Here is a 21,217-nt window from a genome sequence, read left to right as displayed (position 1 = left end):
GCTGTTATGAAAATCTTAAACAGAAAGCGAAGTCTCTTTACAAAGAAAACTGAGTCATATTAGCCAGAAGGCTGATGGTTTCATCCAGTGTAGTTTTGGGCAGAAGACTGGAGTTAAGTTTGAAGGAGAGCCAAGGCTACATTTCAAATTCATTTGTGCCAAAATCTCATTAATTCTTGGCACGAGGTTTCCAGCCTTTTGCTTTTTCCCTGAACCAGCTTAATCATCTGAACAGTTCATACACAGTCTTTCTACCCCAGGAGGAAGCTTTTCTCTGGCGTTGTGAGCCTATTTTAATAGCTAGACTTAACCTATGTTATAGAGCAAGACAGCCAGCATGCACTGAAGAACCTCTCACATTTATTTTTATGAACAGCAGTATAACTACTCAGCTCACTAAGCACAATCTTGTTAGGCACGTCTGTGCACACCGACACTTTGCGGAGTGAGTGCCAATTAGATGCAGACTCTTCCCCAGCATTTGCCTTAATGCAGGAAACTAAATACGCCGTATGATTTGCGCCAAGAGTCAATGTGTTAAAAAGATGGTCTGAACTGGCCTTAAATTCTAAACAGAAAGGACCATTTAAGTGGATTCAGCTGTCCCAAGACATCTGCCAGACTGTTGTGTACAACTTGGTCCAGCAGCTGGTTCATTAGAAACAACTGAAAGAAGGGAATAGTATGGAAATTGGCTTTGTTTATTTACCAGTAATGAAGAATTTAAAAAAAAGAAAATGTTTACATTCTCCTCCAGTCTTTATTTTCCACTTTTCGTCAGTTCTGCAAACTGGAATTATCTTGGAGTTATTTTTTTATTTGTTTATTCTTTGATTGTATTCATTTTATATGATTTCCCAGGCAGAGAATCATTCACTATTTGACTTCCGTTAATTTTTAATGTATTTATTTACAGGAGCTACTTCTCTGAATTAAGCAATTGTTTTGTTAGCAAAGATGCTAAGTTCCTTTACTTATTCAAATAGGAAATTGTATAGAAAACCAAAGAATTTAGCATTCTAAAGGACTGATGTTTTCTCTGAATTTTCTTAAACCTTTTTCTCCTACAGAAAAAGAAAATATTTTCCCCATTATGTAGTTTTATAGAAAGGCACAGATAACCTCAAGAAAAAATACTTTGCTATCTTGATAGATTTTAGAGTTATTAAAAAAGGGCATTGCATATACTCCATAGTTAAATACATTTACTTTAAAATCTAAGTGGTAGTACATTACAAGGTATAGTTGACATTTCTGCCCTTGCCTCAGATAAAACAATTAATCTTATCTAGATGTTTAATACTGCATTTGCCACAGTTTTGGTCTGAATGTGGATGGAGGAGCTGATGACACTCCGGGAGAATTTTCATCTTTATTTCTAAAGCTTGCTTTTGTTGATGAGCAGGAAATCACACCCACTTGACTTTAAACATCTGATTTAGGATCTTTGTACCTTTGAACCCCCTGCATAATCAGGGGAGACAGAAGATCTCTCTGGAGGACAGTTGAGAGCATCCAGCTTTTATATCAACCTCAGTGTCCACATTTTCTTTGGAAATAGATCCATTTTCCCTTAGAGCAAAGTTAAATTTAATGAGAACAGTATCTTAAAAACATATCTAGTATCCTTTATCCAATGTGCCCTTCTTGTCCAGATAAATAATTGAGGCCATTCTTTTCCATAGCACTTTCCATAACTACTTCTCACATACTTTACAAAACAAGCCAGTTTCTCTGTCCTCCTCTTCTGTCTGGAAGAACTGAGGCAAGAAGAAGGGAGGGACTTGTGAGACACGCCTCAGGGCCACTGGCCCTATACTGAGGCCACTTCTCACTCTGCCGGCCTAAGAAATAAATTAAGTGGATGCAAGGGCAGGACTAATGCTTAATGGCAGACTAAGAAGGACTCAGCCCTTGCAGCGTGTTCCCATTTTACACCTCTGAAAGCCTGAGCACTGCTAATGCGAGCAGGGCAGGTATATGGTAATGTCTGCTGCCAACAGTATTCCACCCTTTTCCTCCCCCAGAGTTACAAGGTATCACTGAGACTTTCAGAGCTCTTTATTCTGCTGGTCAACCTGGTGTTTTGCAGTGCAGTCCCCTTCTGTAGAGGGCATGTTTGACATCCAGTGCTAGGCAAAGCTGTAGGTGGCCAGCAGCATGGAATGCCCTGTAGATGGCAAGACATCCAGGTGTTCAGTCCCACAAATCTTTTTCCCCCTGTTTTGAAAAGAGAATGAGCCTCACCTTGGTGTATGTTTTGATAGGAAACTCTGTGTCAACATGCATAATTAATATATTTGTTTATGAAAATGGCCATGCATGCATTACATACATACCCTTAGGTAGCAGTGTTGGAGTTGCTATGTATATCAGCCGCATCTTAATATTTTGGGGGAAGGGAAGTTGTAACCCTTACGTGAATGAGTGTGATATCTGGTTCTTATAGTGTATTTCATATGGTCCTAAGGCAGGCCCATGGGATTTCTTCCTATATGATTTGGCCATCTACTGCCTATTCCTATGTGTTTGCTTGCAGTTCTTCTGGTCCCCAGTTTATCTTTTTATAGGAAAAATCATCAGCACCTGAAGTGATATTTCAGATGTCCCTTTTTTTCCCCTTTTTCAAATTACGGAAAGTATTGCTGTGTGTATAATGCATGACTTCCAGCAGCCCAGTATATTGGTGCTCTCTGTATCTACTGCCTTTCAGAGTCTTTGCCAAGAACTGGAAGCAAAATTTTATGAAGGGACTTTCAACTGGGAAAATGTAAAGCAACATGATGCAGCAAGTCTTTTAAAACTCTTCATCCGTGAACTGCCTCAGCCACTCCTCACTGTAGAATATCTCAAAGCTTTCCAAGATGTACAGAGTGAGTAGTGTCCTTTCTCTCAGCTGCGAAGAGTTGATACCAGTGCAGAGAAGTGCCTCTTTGCTGTAGCAGTATTTTCACTAATAATATATGAACCTCAGAAACAGATTGAATAACAACACTATGACTTCTCCTGAGAAAAGACTGGGCATATTTTTGCTAATGTACAAATAACATTTTTCATGTAACATCTATTTTAATAATTTACACATGAAATGGAGGTACACTACCACTTTCTGATGTTTCTGATAGTCATTAGGTGGTATAGATGGGTTATAGGAAATTGTGTATGATGGTATCAGTTTATAAACAATATTTGCTTCAAAAGAAAACAACAGCAAAGACATAGTAGTTCTGCAGGAAATCTAACAAATAGTAATTTACATTGTTTAGGGTATTTTGTCCATTTACAACAGGAAAAGTTAGAGCAGAATGTCAGAACTGCTGGTCAACCCTGGTCCCTTGAGATCAGCAAGTTCCTGTGAAAACGGCCTCCTTACCAACTGGTCACCAAGGCAGCAAACATACCAGCTGTAATTGAAAGAGAGCAGCTTGATGATAGCGAATCAGGAGCAGAGAACCCACATACACTAATTCCCCAGCCAACACAGGAGTGGAACTTTCAGAAAAATCTATTCCCCTTTGTCTGCAGGCAGAGCAATGGGGACGGTTCTTAGGGACACTTTCAGGGAATTCCCATGGACAGGCAGAGAGACAAATATTCTTATAAACTGTGGGCTGTGTCAAGTCTCCAAGTTGTGAGCTGCCTTTCAAGGCCATTAAGCAGGTGGGTGTAGGAGGCTGGTACTTAGGCCTGCTACATAGTGGTGTAATTTTGCAGTACTGAGTGGCAAGTTAAAGCTGGCTGGAATGCTTTCAAATGATGCAGCAAACAGCTCCTCAGGGTTGTTTCACTTACTGGATACTGATTGGAGCCAGGAGGGTTTCTGCTTGCCACTCCTGAGCTGTGTGAAGGCTTATGTGGTTTTACTTACCCGGAAAATACTCAGGTGTCAGGATGCAAAACACTTTCTACATTTTTTGACGCAAAACAGACATAGCACTTCATAGCCTCCCATTGTTTAAAATGTCTGCCCCGTCTTGTTGGTTACATGTAATAAGATTAGGTGGTAGAGAAAAAGGGCCATCTTTGTGACAGTAATCAGTGTTTTTCACGGTACTGTGACTCAGTAGTGTGGTTAGAATTAAATATTTAAACAACTTAATTCAGATTATTTAAGTTGTTAATTTAAGTAATTTAAACAACTACAATTCAGCTGTTATTTAGGTGAACAGACAGAAACCTTGATGTAAGTAACATTTTAATTGTTTTGCAACTATATTTTTCCTTACTTTCCTGGGAAAAGGTTGATTCTCATTGCTTTTTGGGCATTGTGACATGGTGTGACATGCCTTACTTTTATGTATGTCTTTCTAGAGGAAGTAGATACACTGTTACCACTACTTCCATATTTTAAATGGCTGTGTAATTTCTCACTCATTTATTCAGATCCTTAATTTTTTATTATGGTAGAAAGTCAGAAAGAGGGTTTTTTTGTTTCATTGCTGAAGTGTTTGGTTTGTTTTTTTTTTGACGGTATCTCCCGAACTAATGTGGATGAAAGGTATTTGGAATAGCAGTTTAGTTGGGATCCCAGTAGGATGCACAAGAACAGCCCTGTTGAATTTTGAAATAGTGTGATAGGACTATGTGAAGTGCAGGTAACTCCTTGATCACTTGTTTTATGTATGGCCTGATGGAATCTGCTGAGAAGACTTGCCAGAGCATGTCCTTTAAAGTGTCACAGGAGGAAATTTATCACAAGTGACAAGCGTGAGAGAGTTGGGGTTTTCTGCTGCTCAACACCGCCAGAACGTAGGAGCTGTTCTAGGAGGTGGAGGAGTGTAGGGATGCACTCATCCTGCACCTTGGGTGAATGACGCACCACCGAGCAATTGGGTAAAAGGCAGAGCCAATGTCACTTTTCTAATATTATAGCTTGCCATGTTTGGTACGGCACTCACTGCCATAGATATGTGTTAAACTTCTCTGTTCTTGGCTTTATCCCCACTGGTTTGCCATTGCAGCTGCTGCTGCTTACATTGCTGGAGACCTGTCTTATTCAGCAACATGTGGTATTCATTCTGTGTGGGTGACTTGGGAGACTATGCAACTGTTAAGGCAATCAGAGAAACTGTGAAAGCAGTTTTGAATATACCCTTTCATGTGTTGGGGCACAGGTTCAAAAAGGGAGGAAGCGTTAGCTGAATATTTCTTCTTGTAATGCTACAAAATAAAGAATCACAAGCCATCTAGAAAATATTGCCAGAAGACTGCTGAGTCATACAGCAACTGAATACTAAAAGAACATTTGGAAGTGAATATCAGGATCTGCCAGTCATTTGTCATACTATGACAATTAGCCATGTGTATGCATTCAGCATTTTGCAAGAGGTTTCCACTTTGAAATCATGCTTTTTGAAGAGGACAAATGACAATTTTAAAACACTGAGTTTCTTGTGCTTCACTGGCAGATCTTCCAACGAAGAAACAGCAACTGCAAGCTTTGAATCTTTTGGTTCTCCTTCTACCTGAAGCAAACAGAGACACTCTGAAGGTTAGAATTGCTAATACTTTTTTCCTACACAAGTATTTTGTCTGTTTCTGTGAACTCACTGTAATGAATGCTATTGTCTTTTAACATTTTTTTTTCAGTTCAAAGTTAATGCTGAAACTAGTGACTCTTTCTTTCTTCATATTTCACACAACTTCAGAAAAAAACAACCTTAGGACCCTAATTTCTCCCAAATGACTTCTAAGAATGTGACTTGAAATTGTTCCAGGAGATTGCAATAATAATCTCCAAGTGAATGACCTTTTCTCTTACAAGTTCTGTTCCCCTTAGTTGTAACTTCCAATACAAAAAATAAGCAGTGTTAGAATACTGTGGGTGAAAGTTTGCTTTTATGAAATGGGTTTAGCTCTTCATTTTTATTCCACACTTTTCTCTGTGCTATTTGTTTCTATTCTCAATAAGCTAGAAATTTACACTTCCTATTGGTATTTGCAGCATGTTACGTGGAGTCTTCCAATTTGGGCTTGTCCTTTTGTAGAAAAGCTATTCATCTTTTTTCAGAGTATATTATATCAAAAATGAATTTTCAGGATTTGCGTAGGATGCAGAACATCTTTTATTACGGGCAAAAGATCCTATTAGGTTTTATTGTTTAAATATGACTTTCTTTTTGAGTTTATTTACTGTGTGGAGGCAGTCAGGAGGGCTCCTGAGTTGAGTTACAAGTATCTGGAACTGAATTAATTGAAGATTGTCAGTTTCTGACTGGCTACCTGTCATTCACAATGCAGTGGTTTAATCATTAAACCTTGCAGAACCAGCTGCTCCATGTTTTGATAATCATGACAGGTGGTACTATTGTGTTCACTTTCAGTTTAAGAAAAGCCAATAGTTTTTTTCACAAGGATCTGTGGGATGCTACTATGGTGAAAGTTTATTAAATAATGATTGATTACTGCTTATGAAAAAGTCTTTGATCATGTATTTAATTAGGAATTGTTTAACTTGGACAGTGAGCTCAAGGACAACTATAAACCACATTTAACGAATCGCACAGGTGGTACTTGTCCTGAGCCCCCTGAACAGACAGGATGTGAGCAGGACCATCTGACAATAACTACTGTGTGCAGCTGTGTCGTGACAGTAACTCAACCACGCTCGGGCGTCTGTCCAATGTCCCTGGCGTGTGCGGACCTTGTGGATCATGAGACAGTGCATGCCTGCACGTGGCACAACCTTAAAAGCTTGCATACACTAGGCATGTAAGCTGGTTTTGGTTTTGCTGAGTAAAAAGGCAGGCAGGCTCTGGGACTGGGTCAGAAGCCTCACCTAAGGGTGGATGCGCCATGTAGGAGCTTCCCAGTTACTGAAAGATTCCTGGTGCTGGCTGCAACGGGACTTCCCAGCTCAAGTGTGGGCCTGGATGTTGTTATTAAGGTGGTAATTGGTGATTTATAATTTTCTTAATCACTGTAATGCTTTGCAGTAATGATTTGATTCATCGCTCCTATTGCTCTTTTATCATATTATGCATAATGACTAGTACTGTTTCCTTTTATCATATTGCATACTATTTTCCTTTATTACATTGTAATATAATAAACTACATTTATTTTTATATTTTATTTGGAATCCATTTTCGCTTGGTACCCAGTCAGTCAGCAAAACAGGTACTTAGGCACCTACATAATGAGGGTTTTAAAAAAAAAAACCTTACTGTGCAGTGCTTTGAAGTCACTTGATTGCTTTTGAAAGCATTATCCACAAAAATAACAAAATTATTTACCTAAATTCAATTTCAATTAAAAAAATATCATTACGTAAAGGAAACAAAACTCACATTACAGTCCTGTAAACAAACATATATACACTTCCTATTACTGATTGATTTTAATGGGTTTTATTAGGAAATGAAGAGCTTCTTCCAAAAATACGTAACGTCACATTTCACTTGTAACTTTTTTATGTGCAGAGTTGAGCTGTAAGTTCTGCTGTTATTTCAGGTACTGCTTGAATTCCTCCAAAGAGTAATTGATCATCGAGACAAGAATAAAATGACATTAAAGAATGTTGCAATGGTGATGGCCCCAAACCTTTTCACATTTCATGGGTTTGGCTCAAAGACTATTGAACAAAGCGAGTTTGTTATGGCAGCTGGAACAGCAAATGTCATGCGCTTTATGATTCAGTACCAAAAACTTCTCTGGACAGTAAGTGTATTCTTAAGGGGCTGGGGGGGAATCATAAATTTTGCAAATGAGGCAACTGAACAAAGAAGTAATATGAACTTATTTCCATGATTTAGAGAAAGAATAGCCCCATCCAGCTGGGTTCTTGCTCATAGGTAACTCTTACGGGAGAGAAACAGAATAATTACATCTTACGGCATGGTTAAGCTCTGATGTTCAGAATTTTAATATTGTATGTACCATATGTAAACTCAAAAATAACTCTTGTATTTGGCCTATCAGTATATGTTGTTCTGAGGAATTCATTCTTTTCTGCTTAGAGATATTAGCAGGAAATGCAGTGGTTTAATCCATTTCCCTTTTGGGCCAAACTTCATTCAAACACACAAACATATGAAATGTGTTTTTATAAAACATGAGGTTGTGTCATGCTCTCAGGGAAAGCTCTAACTCAGATCAACTGAAGAAGTTTGGACTTTGTTGTGCATCAGCAACTTTAAACAGTTTTGACCTTTGCTGCATGTGAGGAAAAGTGATTATCACCATTGTACAGACCAAGTGTTGAGTGAATTTTTTTGGCTGAGGAAAGTAAAAACACTGCATAATTTGACCTCTCTTCCCCTGAGAGCCTACTGAATGGAATGTAACATCATACATGGAGTAGTTTGTAAACTGTTTCACAGCTTTATATTATTTGAATCTTTGTTTATTACTGGAAATAAATACTATTTTTTCAAGTTCTACCTGGCAATCTGTCGATTTAGAAAGTTTTGATGAGTTGGTGACATAAGGTAATTATGTAGATATTCATACTTACTATCTATATTTATCTAGATTCCTAAGTTTATTGTTAACCAAGTGAGAAAACAAAACACTGAAAGCCAGAAGAAGGAGAAGAAGGACAAAGCAATGAAGAAGCTTCTGAAAAAGATGGCATATGACCGGGAAAAGCATGAAAAACAGGAGAAGACCCTTAATGATGTAAGGAAACATACATCTGAAATACTTTGTTAATAAGACAGTAATTTATAGTGAAAAAATGGATATAGCAGAGGGGATGCCTACATTTATTTAACTGAGAATTTCAATAGATAGCAAAATAATGTGGGTTTCATAGTTTATGGGTTACCAGCATGACACATGTAGAGGGCTGGGCTGTTTTTTTGTCTTCCCAGATTTTTCAAAATAGTTTTTCTCTGAAAAATGATATCCCGCAGGTTGTTTCAATTTGGGCATCTGAAACAAAAGTACATTACGTCTGTATCTGTAGACGGCGCAAGTGTTGTGACAATGCCTTCAAACGCATTGTTGCCCAATGGAAGTCACAGCAGACCATGCATTTAACTAAAAAATACATAGATTTAACTATTTGATATTTAGTAGTGTTTGAAAACAAAGCCTGCTTTTAATCCTTCCTCCTATTGATATTTAGTAGTGTTTGAAAACAAAGCCTGCTTTTAATCCTTCCTCCTACAGGATTTCCCAAACCGCTGAATTCTTTGCTTCAGCGAATCTTTAAATATTCCTTGTAAAGTGGAGCATGCCAGAACATGCACAGCCTGCCCACCCCAAGAAAACCCAAATGATGAAACAAATGTAAAAAACTGGTAAACTGCTTCTTATGCAATATTGTCCAAGTGTCTACTCCCAACTTACCCCTGTATGTATAATCTGCAGTTCAGTATCTCTCCATTGGGTAATTGACTTCTGCCAGACCTGTCAATGATGCCAAGGCATAAGTTTCAGTGTAACACTCCTCACACATTCTTTACAATGAAGAAAAGAAAGAATCTTGTGGCATTATAGTGTTAATTTTTGCTGTACTCCAGAAATATTTTAATTGAGCTGTTCCTACTGACATTGAAACATTAAAAAAATGTATCTCATGTACCTTGATGTTAGTAATTACTATTTTTTGAAGCTCATTAGCCTATACAGTATAGCATCTTAATTATAATTGATTTGAAACAGATGATTCAAAAGTTATTTTAAATACATAAACAGGTAACACCAAATACGTGTATCTTGAGAACATGATGATTACATATCAGGTTTAGGTGGTATGAAAAGACCACCTTGGGGGTTGAAGTCATATTGAAGATTCTGGTGAATTAGAGACATCTCGTGGCAGCTTGTGAAAATGCATTGGTCTGGATGGTCTTTTTCTTGTCGAGTATGTGTATGGCAAACTGGTACAGAAGAGGGTTGTCATGTTCTAATAAAGGCATTTTTTTAAGCTATTAAGCCAAAAAATAGAATATGGAAAATTAATATGTTACAATATCCCTTGAGTCTGCCTGGTTTGATCTTGCAAGTGTACCTTTTTTATGTTTTTGAATGTGCAAATAGCTGGATCCTTTGAACAACTGCATCCAGTATCTGCTGGAGACTTATATTTGAGTGTTCCTACCTCATTTTGTACAGAATATTTGACACATCTCTTAATGTCCGAAATTGATTAATTCCCAAGGCATCACTTTGCCTTACTTTCATATCTGTCTATATGAAAGAATCTGTACACAGAATGAGGACTTACATACAATTTTAAAATACAGCTAATTAAACACTGACATTTGTTTTACACTGTGTAATAAGAAAAGAATTCTTTGAATACAATTCAGCTGAGTTATGATGAGCTGATACTGCTGCCATCCCCTGGTCAACATAGACATAACAGCACATACACTGAATAGGCAAATGCTGTTACAACTTCAGGTATTGGATTTTTTTTTTTATAATTCAGTGCTCTTGGTCTTTTAGAGTAAAATATGCCTTTTTAATCCTCTGGGGAGTTAGGGCTGAAGTCTCATGTAATACATTCTTACTCAAATGTAAATGTAAAGTTTCTATTCAATAATTTTCTTTAAGCCTTAGAATTCTGTGGGGATTTTCTTCAAAATTAAACGCTCGAGTTTTTCACAAATCCTTCATGCTTATTTGAAGCATTCAGTAATTTAGGTGCCTGAAGAACATATTAGTCTTAAAATCATATTCACAAATTCATAAGGCTTCATTGTGAATGCCAATTTGATACATTTTTCCAAGTAAAAAAATGTCTCATTCTCTAAGGAAAATTTCTTGTGTTCCCACCCCCGCCCCAAATTTTCAATTTATACTGCCTTAACTTGAAACTGAGGTGATTTTCCTGTGCAGTTCCTGAACTGCATTCACTATTAGATGGCAAGTGAGGCACCCAGACTGTGGTGAATCCCCACTCCAGTGAAAAATGTTTGAAACTTTAAGAGCTAATTATCTTGCAAGCAGCTGAATAAAAACTAAGTAAAAATTGCTCTAGTCTATCACATGCTGTGGCACAACACATGATTAAACATAGCTGGACAGAGCTTGAGTCATTTCCATAGCCTCCAGAACTATCGCAATATCTGCATTCTTATTGGCAGTCAGCTCATCTGGATAAAATTTCATCTTCACTCTGATGAGGTCTCTCTAGCAATCACATTTCCCCTTTTAAGACAGGCTAAATAGCATTGACTGCAAACTTGGGGCAAGATGTCTGTACAGTGCTGAGAATGGTTAATATTAGAGGGCTCATGAGGGTTAATTGAGAATGGTTAATACTAGAGGGCTCGTGAGTATTAATTGCTTTTCAGGATATCTACACATACCTGTGGCCCCGGGTCAGCATTAGGGATCAAGTCTTTATGTTGCAGTTGGGGTGCATAATGCTCTAGCCAGGCAAAGAAAGATGCCCTCAGGAAATTTACTTACTAGCATTAGTCAGGTTTATTCCATCTGTCGTTTTATTTCTCTGTATGTTGCAAGTGTTCCAAAAAAAGGAGCAGTTATGTTAGCAGCACAACACAATGCTACTGGCCTTATCTAGTACAGGTTAGAATAACCATTGTATCCCGTAGCTGTTCTGTTTGCATAACCTGTTTGGATTTTCACACTCTAGCGTTACTGACTGGCTGAATTTATTATCCACTGCAGTGCCAGATTATTTACTAAAAAAATTGCTACCTGCTAAATCATTTCTCTTTATATAGTTTTATAGTTTTTTTGTCCCAGACTAGGTGCAACACTTTGCAGTTCAAAGAGAAAGTGTGCATCACGTTTCTTTCAGACTAGGTCTCCTATGTGGCAAGATCCTTTTGAATTCCAGTTTTGTTCTTCATAATGCTTATGCTTCTTTCCTGCTTGGTATTCTCACATTTAGTAAGTATTTATTATATTCCATCATCTGAGTCATTAGTGAAAATACTGCATAGTCACCTCGTTCCTCTCTACATTTAGCCTGATGTATATTTAAGTGTGTCATGCAAAATGGAACGGAGAGTCTCTAACGAGACCCACCCCAGACCCCATAGCCAAGCAGCTGTGGTTCTTTTGTGAGAGATATATTGAAGTCCCTCTGAAAAGAAAGGGTTTGAAAGAAGGGTACCTCACAGGTGACTGCTGTGCCTGCTCTACAGACTAAATGTTGTAGGCCAGTGTATTTTCCACCAACTAAGGATGTATCTCTCTTCAGGTTTTTAAAGTGTGCAAGTACCTAACTCAGCCAGAGGTTTCAGTGTTGTAATCTTCACCCTGAGAGAGCCTGTGAGGTAGGAGAGGGGACTCACAAACTGAATGGTATAGGTGACTCGCGTTTCAGCATGTTGTCAATCACCTTACAAGTATCTGGCTTATATGTTACGATACGAAGCCCTAACTTGGATGTTTTGAACTGTGCTGTGCAGAGAACAGTTCCTTCTGTGACTCTCCTCCTGGGTGCTTGATGGCCACGTTTTCTTTCCCACCAAGTCGCACGGTGAATGGGCTAGGGGAATGCTCAGTATCTGTTCTCTCTATAGTTAGGCATCACGAGCAGACTGTGCAGATGAGCATGAGTTCTTCTGTAAATGCAGGTGGTGAAAGTGGCAAAATGCATTAATTAGCTGAGCTGATAATGATTCTGTCTGAATAAACAAAGTAATTATTCTGTTTGATCTGTGACTGTAATGTTACAGGTCTGTGGCCGTTTCTTGTTCTTTCTTTCATATACTCAAAGCAGGCAGGTTTGTAAATAATTTTTCATGTGTCTGCTGTATAGAAAAAAATCCTAAACCTGTTATCCAGCTGAAGGCTGGAAAAACTCCATTAAAATCATCTGAGACAATCATACGTAATTGTATAAAAAAAAATGAAAACCAATTTAAATGTACTGTGCTGAATTTGATGAAAGACCAGTTAGGGACATCTGTAAATAACCCTCTCATCCTTAAAGGTTTCCCTTCCTTTTGTGAGGATCCCAACAGTTTGAAAAGAGGCAAAAGCTTTTTAAGCAAGAGTTAACTTCCTAGCAGATGGCTACAGCCACTGTTTCCATAGGTGGAAGCCTTAAAGAAGAGATTTGACAAATTCAGGGGTAAATATAGGGAGTTGCTCTTTGAAATCCATTGCAATCTTAGGAATCTTTGATTCCATGATTACTACAAAGCAAATTCTCAATTTGGTGATTCTTAATGCTTTAGACATAAAATAATTGTGTTGAGTATTTTTAAATCAGTAAATAATAAGACTGAATATAGAAAGATTGTTTAGTTTTTTAATACCATAGCTCATCACTTGTATAATAATGAGCCTTTAGCTTTCCCAGGAAGCTGTGCTTCTGATTCTGCTCACATTTGTACTTGTTCTATATTCGTTTAACTCTGATGGTTTCAGAGAACCTATTCTAGATTCACAGATGCCCAGATTTTTTCATTGATTATGGAAGAAGAAATGTTCAGCCTTACAGTTGGAGTAAACAGAGGGGGGGAAGAGAATGAACTGTCTTAATCAACCTTGACTATTGAGACACATTTCTTCTCCTGTCAAAATGAGTACATTTGGGTAAATGGTAATGTAATACGAATAGAAAAATTACTTCAAGATTTCCAGGAACAGAAATTAGGACCTTATTCACAAATAAATGATGCCTTTTATAACTTCAAATCTCATGTGCTGCAAGTTGAACAGAAAAACTGTCCTTTGGAGTCCTCCTTCTCTGTAACTAATATGATTGATATTCATCATCAAGGATTTTGGGGTTGAAATAAAATACAAATCCATTATGTAATCAGACCTGCAGGTTGACTTGCTGAATATGTTCTGGAGAATAAAAAATAGGGAGAAAAAACTGCAGTAGAGAGTATGTTTTAAAAGGAAATTGTATTTGAAAAGAGGAATCACTTAAAGTAGACTGACCCATGAATACTTCGTGATTTCTTTTTTTGGCATGGAATTCAGATTAAATGAAACTGGAAAGGTTTCTTCTGGAAGTTTTAGTGGGGTGGTGGTGCAGGGGGGTTGCCTGGCTTTCATGCCTCTAGCAAGTCTTCTGTATCAATCTCGTATGCTTCTTATCATACCGAAGTGTGTTCTTAATATAGCAGTAATTTTTATTGTTATTCTTAACATCTTTGAAAAATAATTAAACACTACTGTTCTTTAGTTCCAAAGTTCTCCCTGTTACTAAAAAGAGATTTGAAGGTCTGATGTAATTTAATGAATTACTGTGTAGTTACATATTTCTGCAGCAAAGTGTACAGTAAAGTACAGAGCACTGTACTAAGTTACTTATTCCATACTGTATTTTGAGAAGCTTATCAAAGACAGCTGCTAGCAGCTTTGTTCCAGCAGTGTTATTGCTTTGCAGGCTGATGTTCCTCAGGGAGTGATACGGGTGCAAGCGCCTCATCTTTCGAAAGTTTCCATGGCAATACAGCTGACAGAAGAACTGAAAGCTGGTGATGTAGTAGCCAGGTTTCTCAGCCAGAAAAGGTACGATCACATTTTTGTTTTGCTATCATTTTGGGAAAAGTGGCTTATAAAAAAAGTTTTTACGTACTTTAAGTTCATGAGAGTTCATGAACTTTTTGGCCAAATTTGGCCATTAGAATACATGCTTGAGGAATTAACATAATGCTTCTAATGTCATTAAAGCTCACAAAGCCTTCAGGAACATGAGTGCTGTTAGTTAAAAATCAACTGCTATTTAATCTGATGGGTTGGGAACAGTTTTGTAAATTTCTGTGGACAAGACAGAAGGGAACTCCAAGAAAATAAGTCTAGAAAGCAAAGAAATGAGGAAAAGACAAAATATTTTGTTAATATATATAAATATAGCAACAGTATAGGTATTGGGATATAAGTATGTGCAAATGTCATGCATGTACAGTGATTTAAAAGAAAAGCTACATCTGAGTCATCCAAATCCATTTACAAAGGGAGAAGTTTTAATCAAGCTTTTACATCTATTTTTTTACATATATGAGCAAAGTAAGAAATCAATCAGAACAGACTTAGCAAACCCCCAATACTTCACACATTTGCATATACAACTATTCATACAAAAGCAATAATATGGTAGTTGAGATTAAGAAATGCTTTTTCCTAAATGCTCTTTTTAGAGGTTTATACTTTTAACAGAAAGTTATTTTCTGGCTGTGCTGGAGCATATATTATTACAATTAGACAGTGAGAATAATATAATCCCCTTGTAATACGGGGACTTCATTCTTCCACTGTCTTTTTTACTACTATTAGTTGCAGCAAAATTAAAACCAGAGAGAATATGTTTTCTCCCACCCAACCATAAGGTTTTTCCAGAAGTAGGAAGTATTTGGGGGAAATACTTGTTTCTGCAGCAGCAGTGAAAGAGAAATCAGAGGGTAAATATCAAGCTACTTGCTAATAACAATGCAATTCTTTTCTAAACCCCACAGTTTCCTCACATCTATCTTATTTTACCTTTTCTATAGTGCATTGCTCACTTGCAGGACTTATCATTTGCACTAGCATGCAAGGGTGTTCTTGTTCACTTACTGTATCAGTAAATGAGTATAAACACAAAGGATTTATGACAGGTACACTGCTGATCTTCATTAGCATAATTTCTCCCAGACACATCTAAGTGGCCAATGTACAAGCTCTTTCACAATATAGTTATTCATTGTGTTTTGTTCCTGACAGTGGAAATGTCCAAACACTCAAGAAAGAAGAGGTCTTTCTTTATGAAATAGGAGGAAATATTGGTAAGAATGGCTTCTGAACAACATTTTGCTAGAATAGGATTCCTTGGCATGTTGTCCGTGGGCTTCACTGTGGTTGCAGTTTTATTCATGTCCCTAGTTCTCCCTGACACTAAGGCAGACAGTTAACCTTGGGGAGAAGGAAGCAGAGCTGTCAGTGTGATCATCATATTAGTAGTATCTTACTATTTCTCCCAGAGGAAGATGGCAGCTGTAACAGATGTTCCTGATAGATATGTACAGTGAAGAAGCACAGAAAGGTTGGATAGGAAGGTGTTTGGGAGTTCATCTTGCTCATCAGTTCGTATCAAAGCATAATAAGTGAACTCATAGCCCTTCATGCTCAGCATTTGAGCATTGCTTGCAGGTTCCTTTGGGGAAAAAAATACTCAGCCAGAAAGATGACCTAGTGATGAAATTTTCCAGTAGTTAGTTTTTCCTGCTCTTTATCTTCCACACCCTCTTGATTGAAGAAAATAGCAGATCAGCAAGGTTATTGCCAAAGGATAATTTTGAACACAGGTCTGAAATTTTCTTCAATGAATGCAAAAGTATTTTCACATTGGGAGTCAGTTCTAATCACAGTATTTTTCATATGCTCAGGGGAAAAAAAAAAAAAGAACTAAAAGCAGTATTGGATTGGGCTTACATTTACTTTTTTCTTTTTAACTGTTACCTGTTAAACTTTATTTCAAGTTATAAAATTTCATGAATACCCAGTACTTCTGTACTCTGCATGTTTAAATCCTGTGTGTAAATAGCTACTTCTAGCATTTTTGTTTTATCTAATCACTATTTTAAATCAATTTTTTTGTGTGTGTCTAAACCAAAAGATGTAAAGTAAGCTAAAAATAACACTTCCCTAAGCTCCCTAAACCAGATATGTTCTAGTGTTTTTACTAAGTCTGATGGCAAAAAAGAAGTTACTAAGATAGCTGGATGGCAGATCAATATAGTGTATGTTCTCTTGCATATCCAGTATGTACATACATTTGCTGTTAAAGCAGGCTGTGATCCCAGATATAAGATTTTTTTGAAGGAGTATCTGATTTATTGTACAGAGCTGTAATCATTGTAGAAAAAAGTTTTTGTAACAGAATTCCAATGAAACTAGAACAACCTACTATTACTTTAGACGTGACAGAAATTGTATGTCTGTCAGTGAAAATACATGGATAGTTGCAGATTTGTTTTGTTATGAAATAGGATCTTTCCAGACAATTGCAACTTTAATCAGCCCTTACAAATGCTGGTCCTTATTCTCTCAGTTGAGATAAGAGAAACTTCCTGACTTTAACCTGCTGTACAGGTTTAAGTAAACAAGCTGTCATGATCTCTTGCCATTTCTCTCTCCCTGCCCAAAGTGGCTGACCCATGTAGAGGGAGCCCCAAAGTGAGAAGCCTCGACAGGCTCATGGTACAATTATAAGCATAAGCATATGAGTGTACCATGCACAGTGCTGCAATCCTGTCCCCTGCAGATGGAGGTGCTGAAGCCTTCAGATATTTTTTGAGTACTCAGTACGTCGTAGGGCTTCAGGATACTGAACAGGACTTCTGCCATTGCTTTGTGCGTGGGACTGGATAGGGACGTGGCAAACCACTGTCCCTGTGCTCTCTCTGCCTGAACATGCTGCACTGTGTGAGGGAGAGGGCCTAATTCAGCAGCGTGGGCAGTACAGGTCATGTCGGTTGGGATAAAAATCCTAGAGGGAAGACAGGCTGCCACCTGTCAAGGAGAGCAAATGGAGAGGGAGCAGATGGAGACCAAGCCTGGTCGAGCAGGGTTTCTTGCCTTCTTGCCTGCCCTGCAAGGAGTCCAAAGGGCTGGCAGACAAACCCAGCTGCAGTGTCACACCTTTGCTTGCCTCCTGCTTCAGGAGCACATGTGCTGGAAATGTCTGGCTGGCACATGGGCCATCTACCCCAGCCACATGCACAGTGGAGTATGAGAGGGGCTGTGATGTATAGCTGCAAACGCATGAGATAGTGCTTTCCCTGTAGGGAAGTGGCAGGAGATGCAGATCTTGATGCATCAGCATCTGCTATTTTCATCATAGCTACTAGACATAAATGAATTGCTTGTAATGCACCGAGAACGCTGTACTGCTTTTCCCTCCTAGGACAGCAATCATTGCAAGTGCTATGCAGAACTGCTGACCAAGAGGAGCAGGATAGGGAGAACACCTTAGCAAGGACAAACCTTACTCAAGCTTTCCGTTTAAGAAGGGGGAAATCACCTGAAATTTTAGTGGGCTTCTGTGCAAACCTAGTGTTTATGTTGAACCACGAGAGGACCAGGGCATTGCTCCTTTTTTCCTAAACCTTCACAGAGGGGAGCTCCCATGTACATGGTCTGTGTGAAAAGTGTGATCTAGAACGTGCCACAGATGTGTGTGGCAGAGCCCCTACTCTCCTTACCTCTTCCTCTGTCCCCCTTCCTCCCCAGGACAGATAGGAAGGGTAAGAGCATTTTAGCTGCATCGTCCTTTGTTTAATACTACAGAGAGGGCTTGAAGAAAAACCTAAATAGAATAAGACAGTGACAAGAACTTTGAAAGTTGTTTCCTTTCTTTTTTTGGTACTGATGTAACCACATCTCTCTTGTGTTTCTAGGAGAACGCTGCCTTGATGATGATACCTACATGAAGGACCTATACCAGCTCAACCCAAATGCTGAGTGGGTTATAAAATCTAAGCAGAGCTAAACTCACAAATAATGGCACAAGAACAACCTGTGGACTTACTTTGTAAGGGTGAATGTTTCAAAGGGATAGTGTGTCCTTTCAACGTTCAACTGTTATCTATATTAATAGTCCCTTATCCAGTTTAAAAAAAAAAGAAAAGTGATGGAAACCCAGCAATGATTACCAGTAATTTTTCAGTTTTGCTTGCAGAAAAGTTCTGGAGATAGCACAGTTTCCTACTCGTATTTGAAATGAGAGTAAGTACCTTAAATATTTCAATGGCACTAATCTACCTCCCATCTGGTAGGTCTTGTTTCAGAAGAATTTATTTTTCAAACAGATGTTTAACCTCTTTATATTAAGAGTTCTACAATCTGTTTGTGTAGAATTGTATGTTCATATAGGTCTTTACAGTGCTAGTAGACTAGAGAACCAAATCCTGATCAGCACTTCTGAATGGCATGGTATTAAAAATACCTAAAACCAGTTATATGAATTTCCCAAGTAAGTGTGAAATTCACGGGAAAAAACTGCAATGCAATATATTTTGTATTTGAAAGTCCTAATTTTGTTCACTTTCTAGTAGTTTGCCGAAAACTATTTAAAAGCAACTATGAAAATGCTTTCTATGGAGCTTTTATTTTAGATCTTTTAAATATTTTTTATTCCTATTCCAGCTGATTGTATTCTTGAGATTATTAAAAAAGAAAAAAAAAGAAAAAAAAAAAAAGAAAGGACCATGTGAAAAGGTGAGTCATTTTTAAAGCTCAGCACTCTTGGCAGTGTCCTTTATGGAAAATTGTCATGCACTAGAAAGACCTTTAGGTTTTTCAGCAATGATGTGCAGCCATATTACATACACTGGTTTTGGACATCTGATAGACTGCATTTTGTGAATGCCAAAGCCTGCCAATTACTAGCACAGTCAAAACTTTTAGGAAGTTTAAAATAACTGTGGAGGAAAACTGTAGCCTAAATTTTATAGGTAGCAAACCACCAAACCTTTCACTCAAAATCAGTGTAAAGGTCTACTGTGGAGTTCACATAGGCTTTTAGGATATTATCTACCATCAGCTGTATGTCTTGTCTGTCCTGGACAAGGCTAGAAATCAAGTTCCGATTTCCCTGACGTTGATAGATGCTGTCTACACCACTTCAAAAACTAATAGTGCAATGGTGAACTATTGCAAGTCCTTCACTTTGCAGGGAAGGACTGAAAACTCCCTGTGGAATTCACTAATAATGGATTATAGACTGCTGTGGCTTGTTGCATCGCAGAGAGCTGTGGGCTGTAGCTGCAGAGCCCCAGTCCCACAGCGATGCTTTGGGCTCACTAACTTATGTACCACTTTACAATTTATTTGTAAACTAGCTCAGCCATTCTTAAGTTCTCACACCTGCTGACTACCTGAAATAACTACTGTGAAATTATATCCTTGGAATGAAATACTTTCTTTCAGTGCACACACAGAATTATATTGACCTCATAGGGAGTATTCTACATACAATCAAGGACTGAATTACATTTTTTTTTACATGATCAAAGCTGATTAAAGGAATAAAGGGCCTTTCTGCTGAGCTTTGAATACAGGCCCTGACTGTGTTGTTCCCAAAGTAACCACTGGAACTCTCCCTTTCATATACAAGCAGTGAAACAGAACTCTGAAAGGTCATAGAAAAATTAGACATCTACTGATTAGTTATCCACAGCATACGAACAATTTTGTGGGCATATGTATTTATTGTTTTTTAAAGTCAAAGGCTGTCTTCATATGGAAAGGAAGCACTGAAAGATTCTCAAAAGCAGGATGAAATGTGACTGTACTGCCCTTGATGCTCCATCTAGCTGGGTACCCTGACATGGTATAGCACTGTGCCGCTGTGGGTGAACCCTGTAAGACAAATCACTTTTGTCAGTAGAACAAACTACACTCCCTGTTCTTTAAGTGTAAGGAGTAGCGTAGAAAACCAGTACAATGCTTAGGTGAATATTTATGAATGTAATGGAATAAATATAAGGATTTTTTTGTCATGTAATACAAAAATGATGTGTGTTTTCATAATACATTATAGTTCTGTAAAAGATTACTTGTTACTGGAACTCTAGATGTTATTCTCATCAGGAGCGAAGTGCAGATGATAGTAACAGCTGTACAGTTTCAGTATAAAATTACAACCGCCCTGTGGCTATGATCTCTTAAATAACTTTGTTTCTGGTTTAGTGCCATTATCTTTTTTTAATTTAAAAAGCTCTTTTATAATTAAATGTTTTTTCTGACTTCTTTTCTCATTTGAATTCTTGTATTTGTATGTAAAGCATACACAATTGATACTAAGTGGTGATTGTTTTTTAATTTCACACTTTATATCTTTGTAGGTAGTTTGTAGTTTTGCACATGAAGAGAGACATTGATAAGTTAGAAGGGGTCTTGGCAACATGAATGCTTGCTGGAAAAAGAAATATTGGCTCAAAGTTTAAAATTTCACTGCAATCACAGTGCACTTTAGCTAAATCTGTAATGTAACACTTACTGGGTATATGCAAGGGAACAGCAATCCTCTCAGCATTTATTGAAAATACTGGCGCTTAGTTCCTCATAATTAAAAAATTAAATTAGGGCACAAAAGGGAAGTCCAAGACGCATTCAGGTAAGCTGATAAGAATCGTTTATAATTAAGAAGACAAGGTTGCTTGGATTGCTTATTCGGGGCAGTTTGCCAGCTGATCTTGCTTGACTGACAACTTGGGAAACACATCTGCAGGGTTTTTTTCACCCAGCTGACAGATCCATTGATTTAACACTTTGTGTGCAGCCTCTTTGGCTGTGCTGGATGCCTCCCTGCCACTCTGCCCACACTGGAGGACTGGGATGGGGG

General features: G+C 37.9%; 1 protein-coding gene across 2 annotated transcripts in view; it reads left to right on the top strand.

Annotated features, from left to right (window-relative positions):
* Positions 1-20,621, top strand: part of ARHGAP18 (Rho GTPase activating protein 18) — a 101,228-nt gene extending 80,607 nt beyond the window's left edge. For both annotated transcript variants that reach the window (XM_037392503.1, XM_037392502.1), the window contains exons 9-15: positions 2,714-2,873; positions 5,409-5,491; positions 7,453-7,659; positions 8,473-8,619; positions 14,279-14,403; positions 15,595-15,656; positions 18,270-20,621. In XM_037392503.1, coding sequence (XP_037248400.1) covers positions 2,714-2,873; positions 5,409-5,491; positions 7,453-7,659; positions 8,473-8,619; positions 14,279-14,403; positions 15,595-15,656; positions 18,270-18,361 — 876 coding nt within the window. In that variant the 3' untranslated portion in view covers positions 18,362-20,621. The remainder of the gene's footprint in view (positions 1-2,713; positions 2,874-5,408; positions 5,492-7,452; positions 7,660-8,472; positions 8,620-14,278; positions 14,404-15,594; positions 15,657-18,269) is intronic.
* The last annotated feature ends 596 nt before the right edge of the window (positions 20,622-21,217 follow it).

This window comes from Falco rusticolus, chromosome 6 (genome assembly GCF_015220075.1).
Source record: "Falco rusticolus isolate bFalRus1 chromosome 6, bFalRus1.pri, whole genome shotgun sequence".
NCBI classification, from domain to species: Eukaryota; Metazoa; Chordata; class Aves; order Falconiformes; family Falconidae; genus Falco; species Falco rusticolus.
The sequence above is the reverse complement of the archived record's forward strand: the minus strand, read 5'-3'. Positions and strand labels throughout refer to the sequence as shown.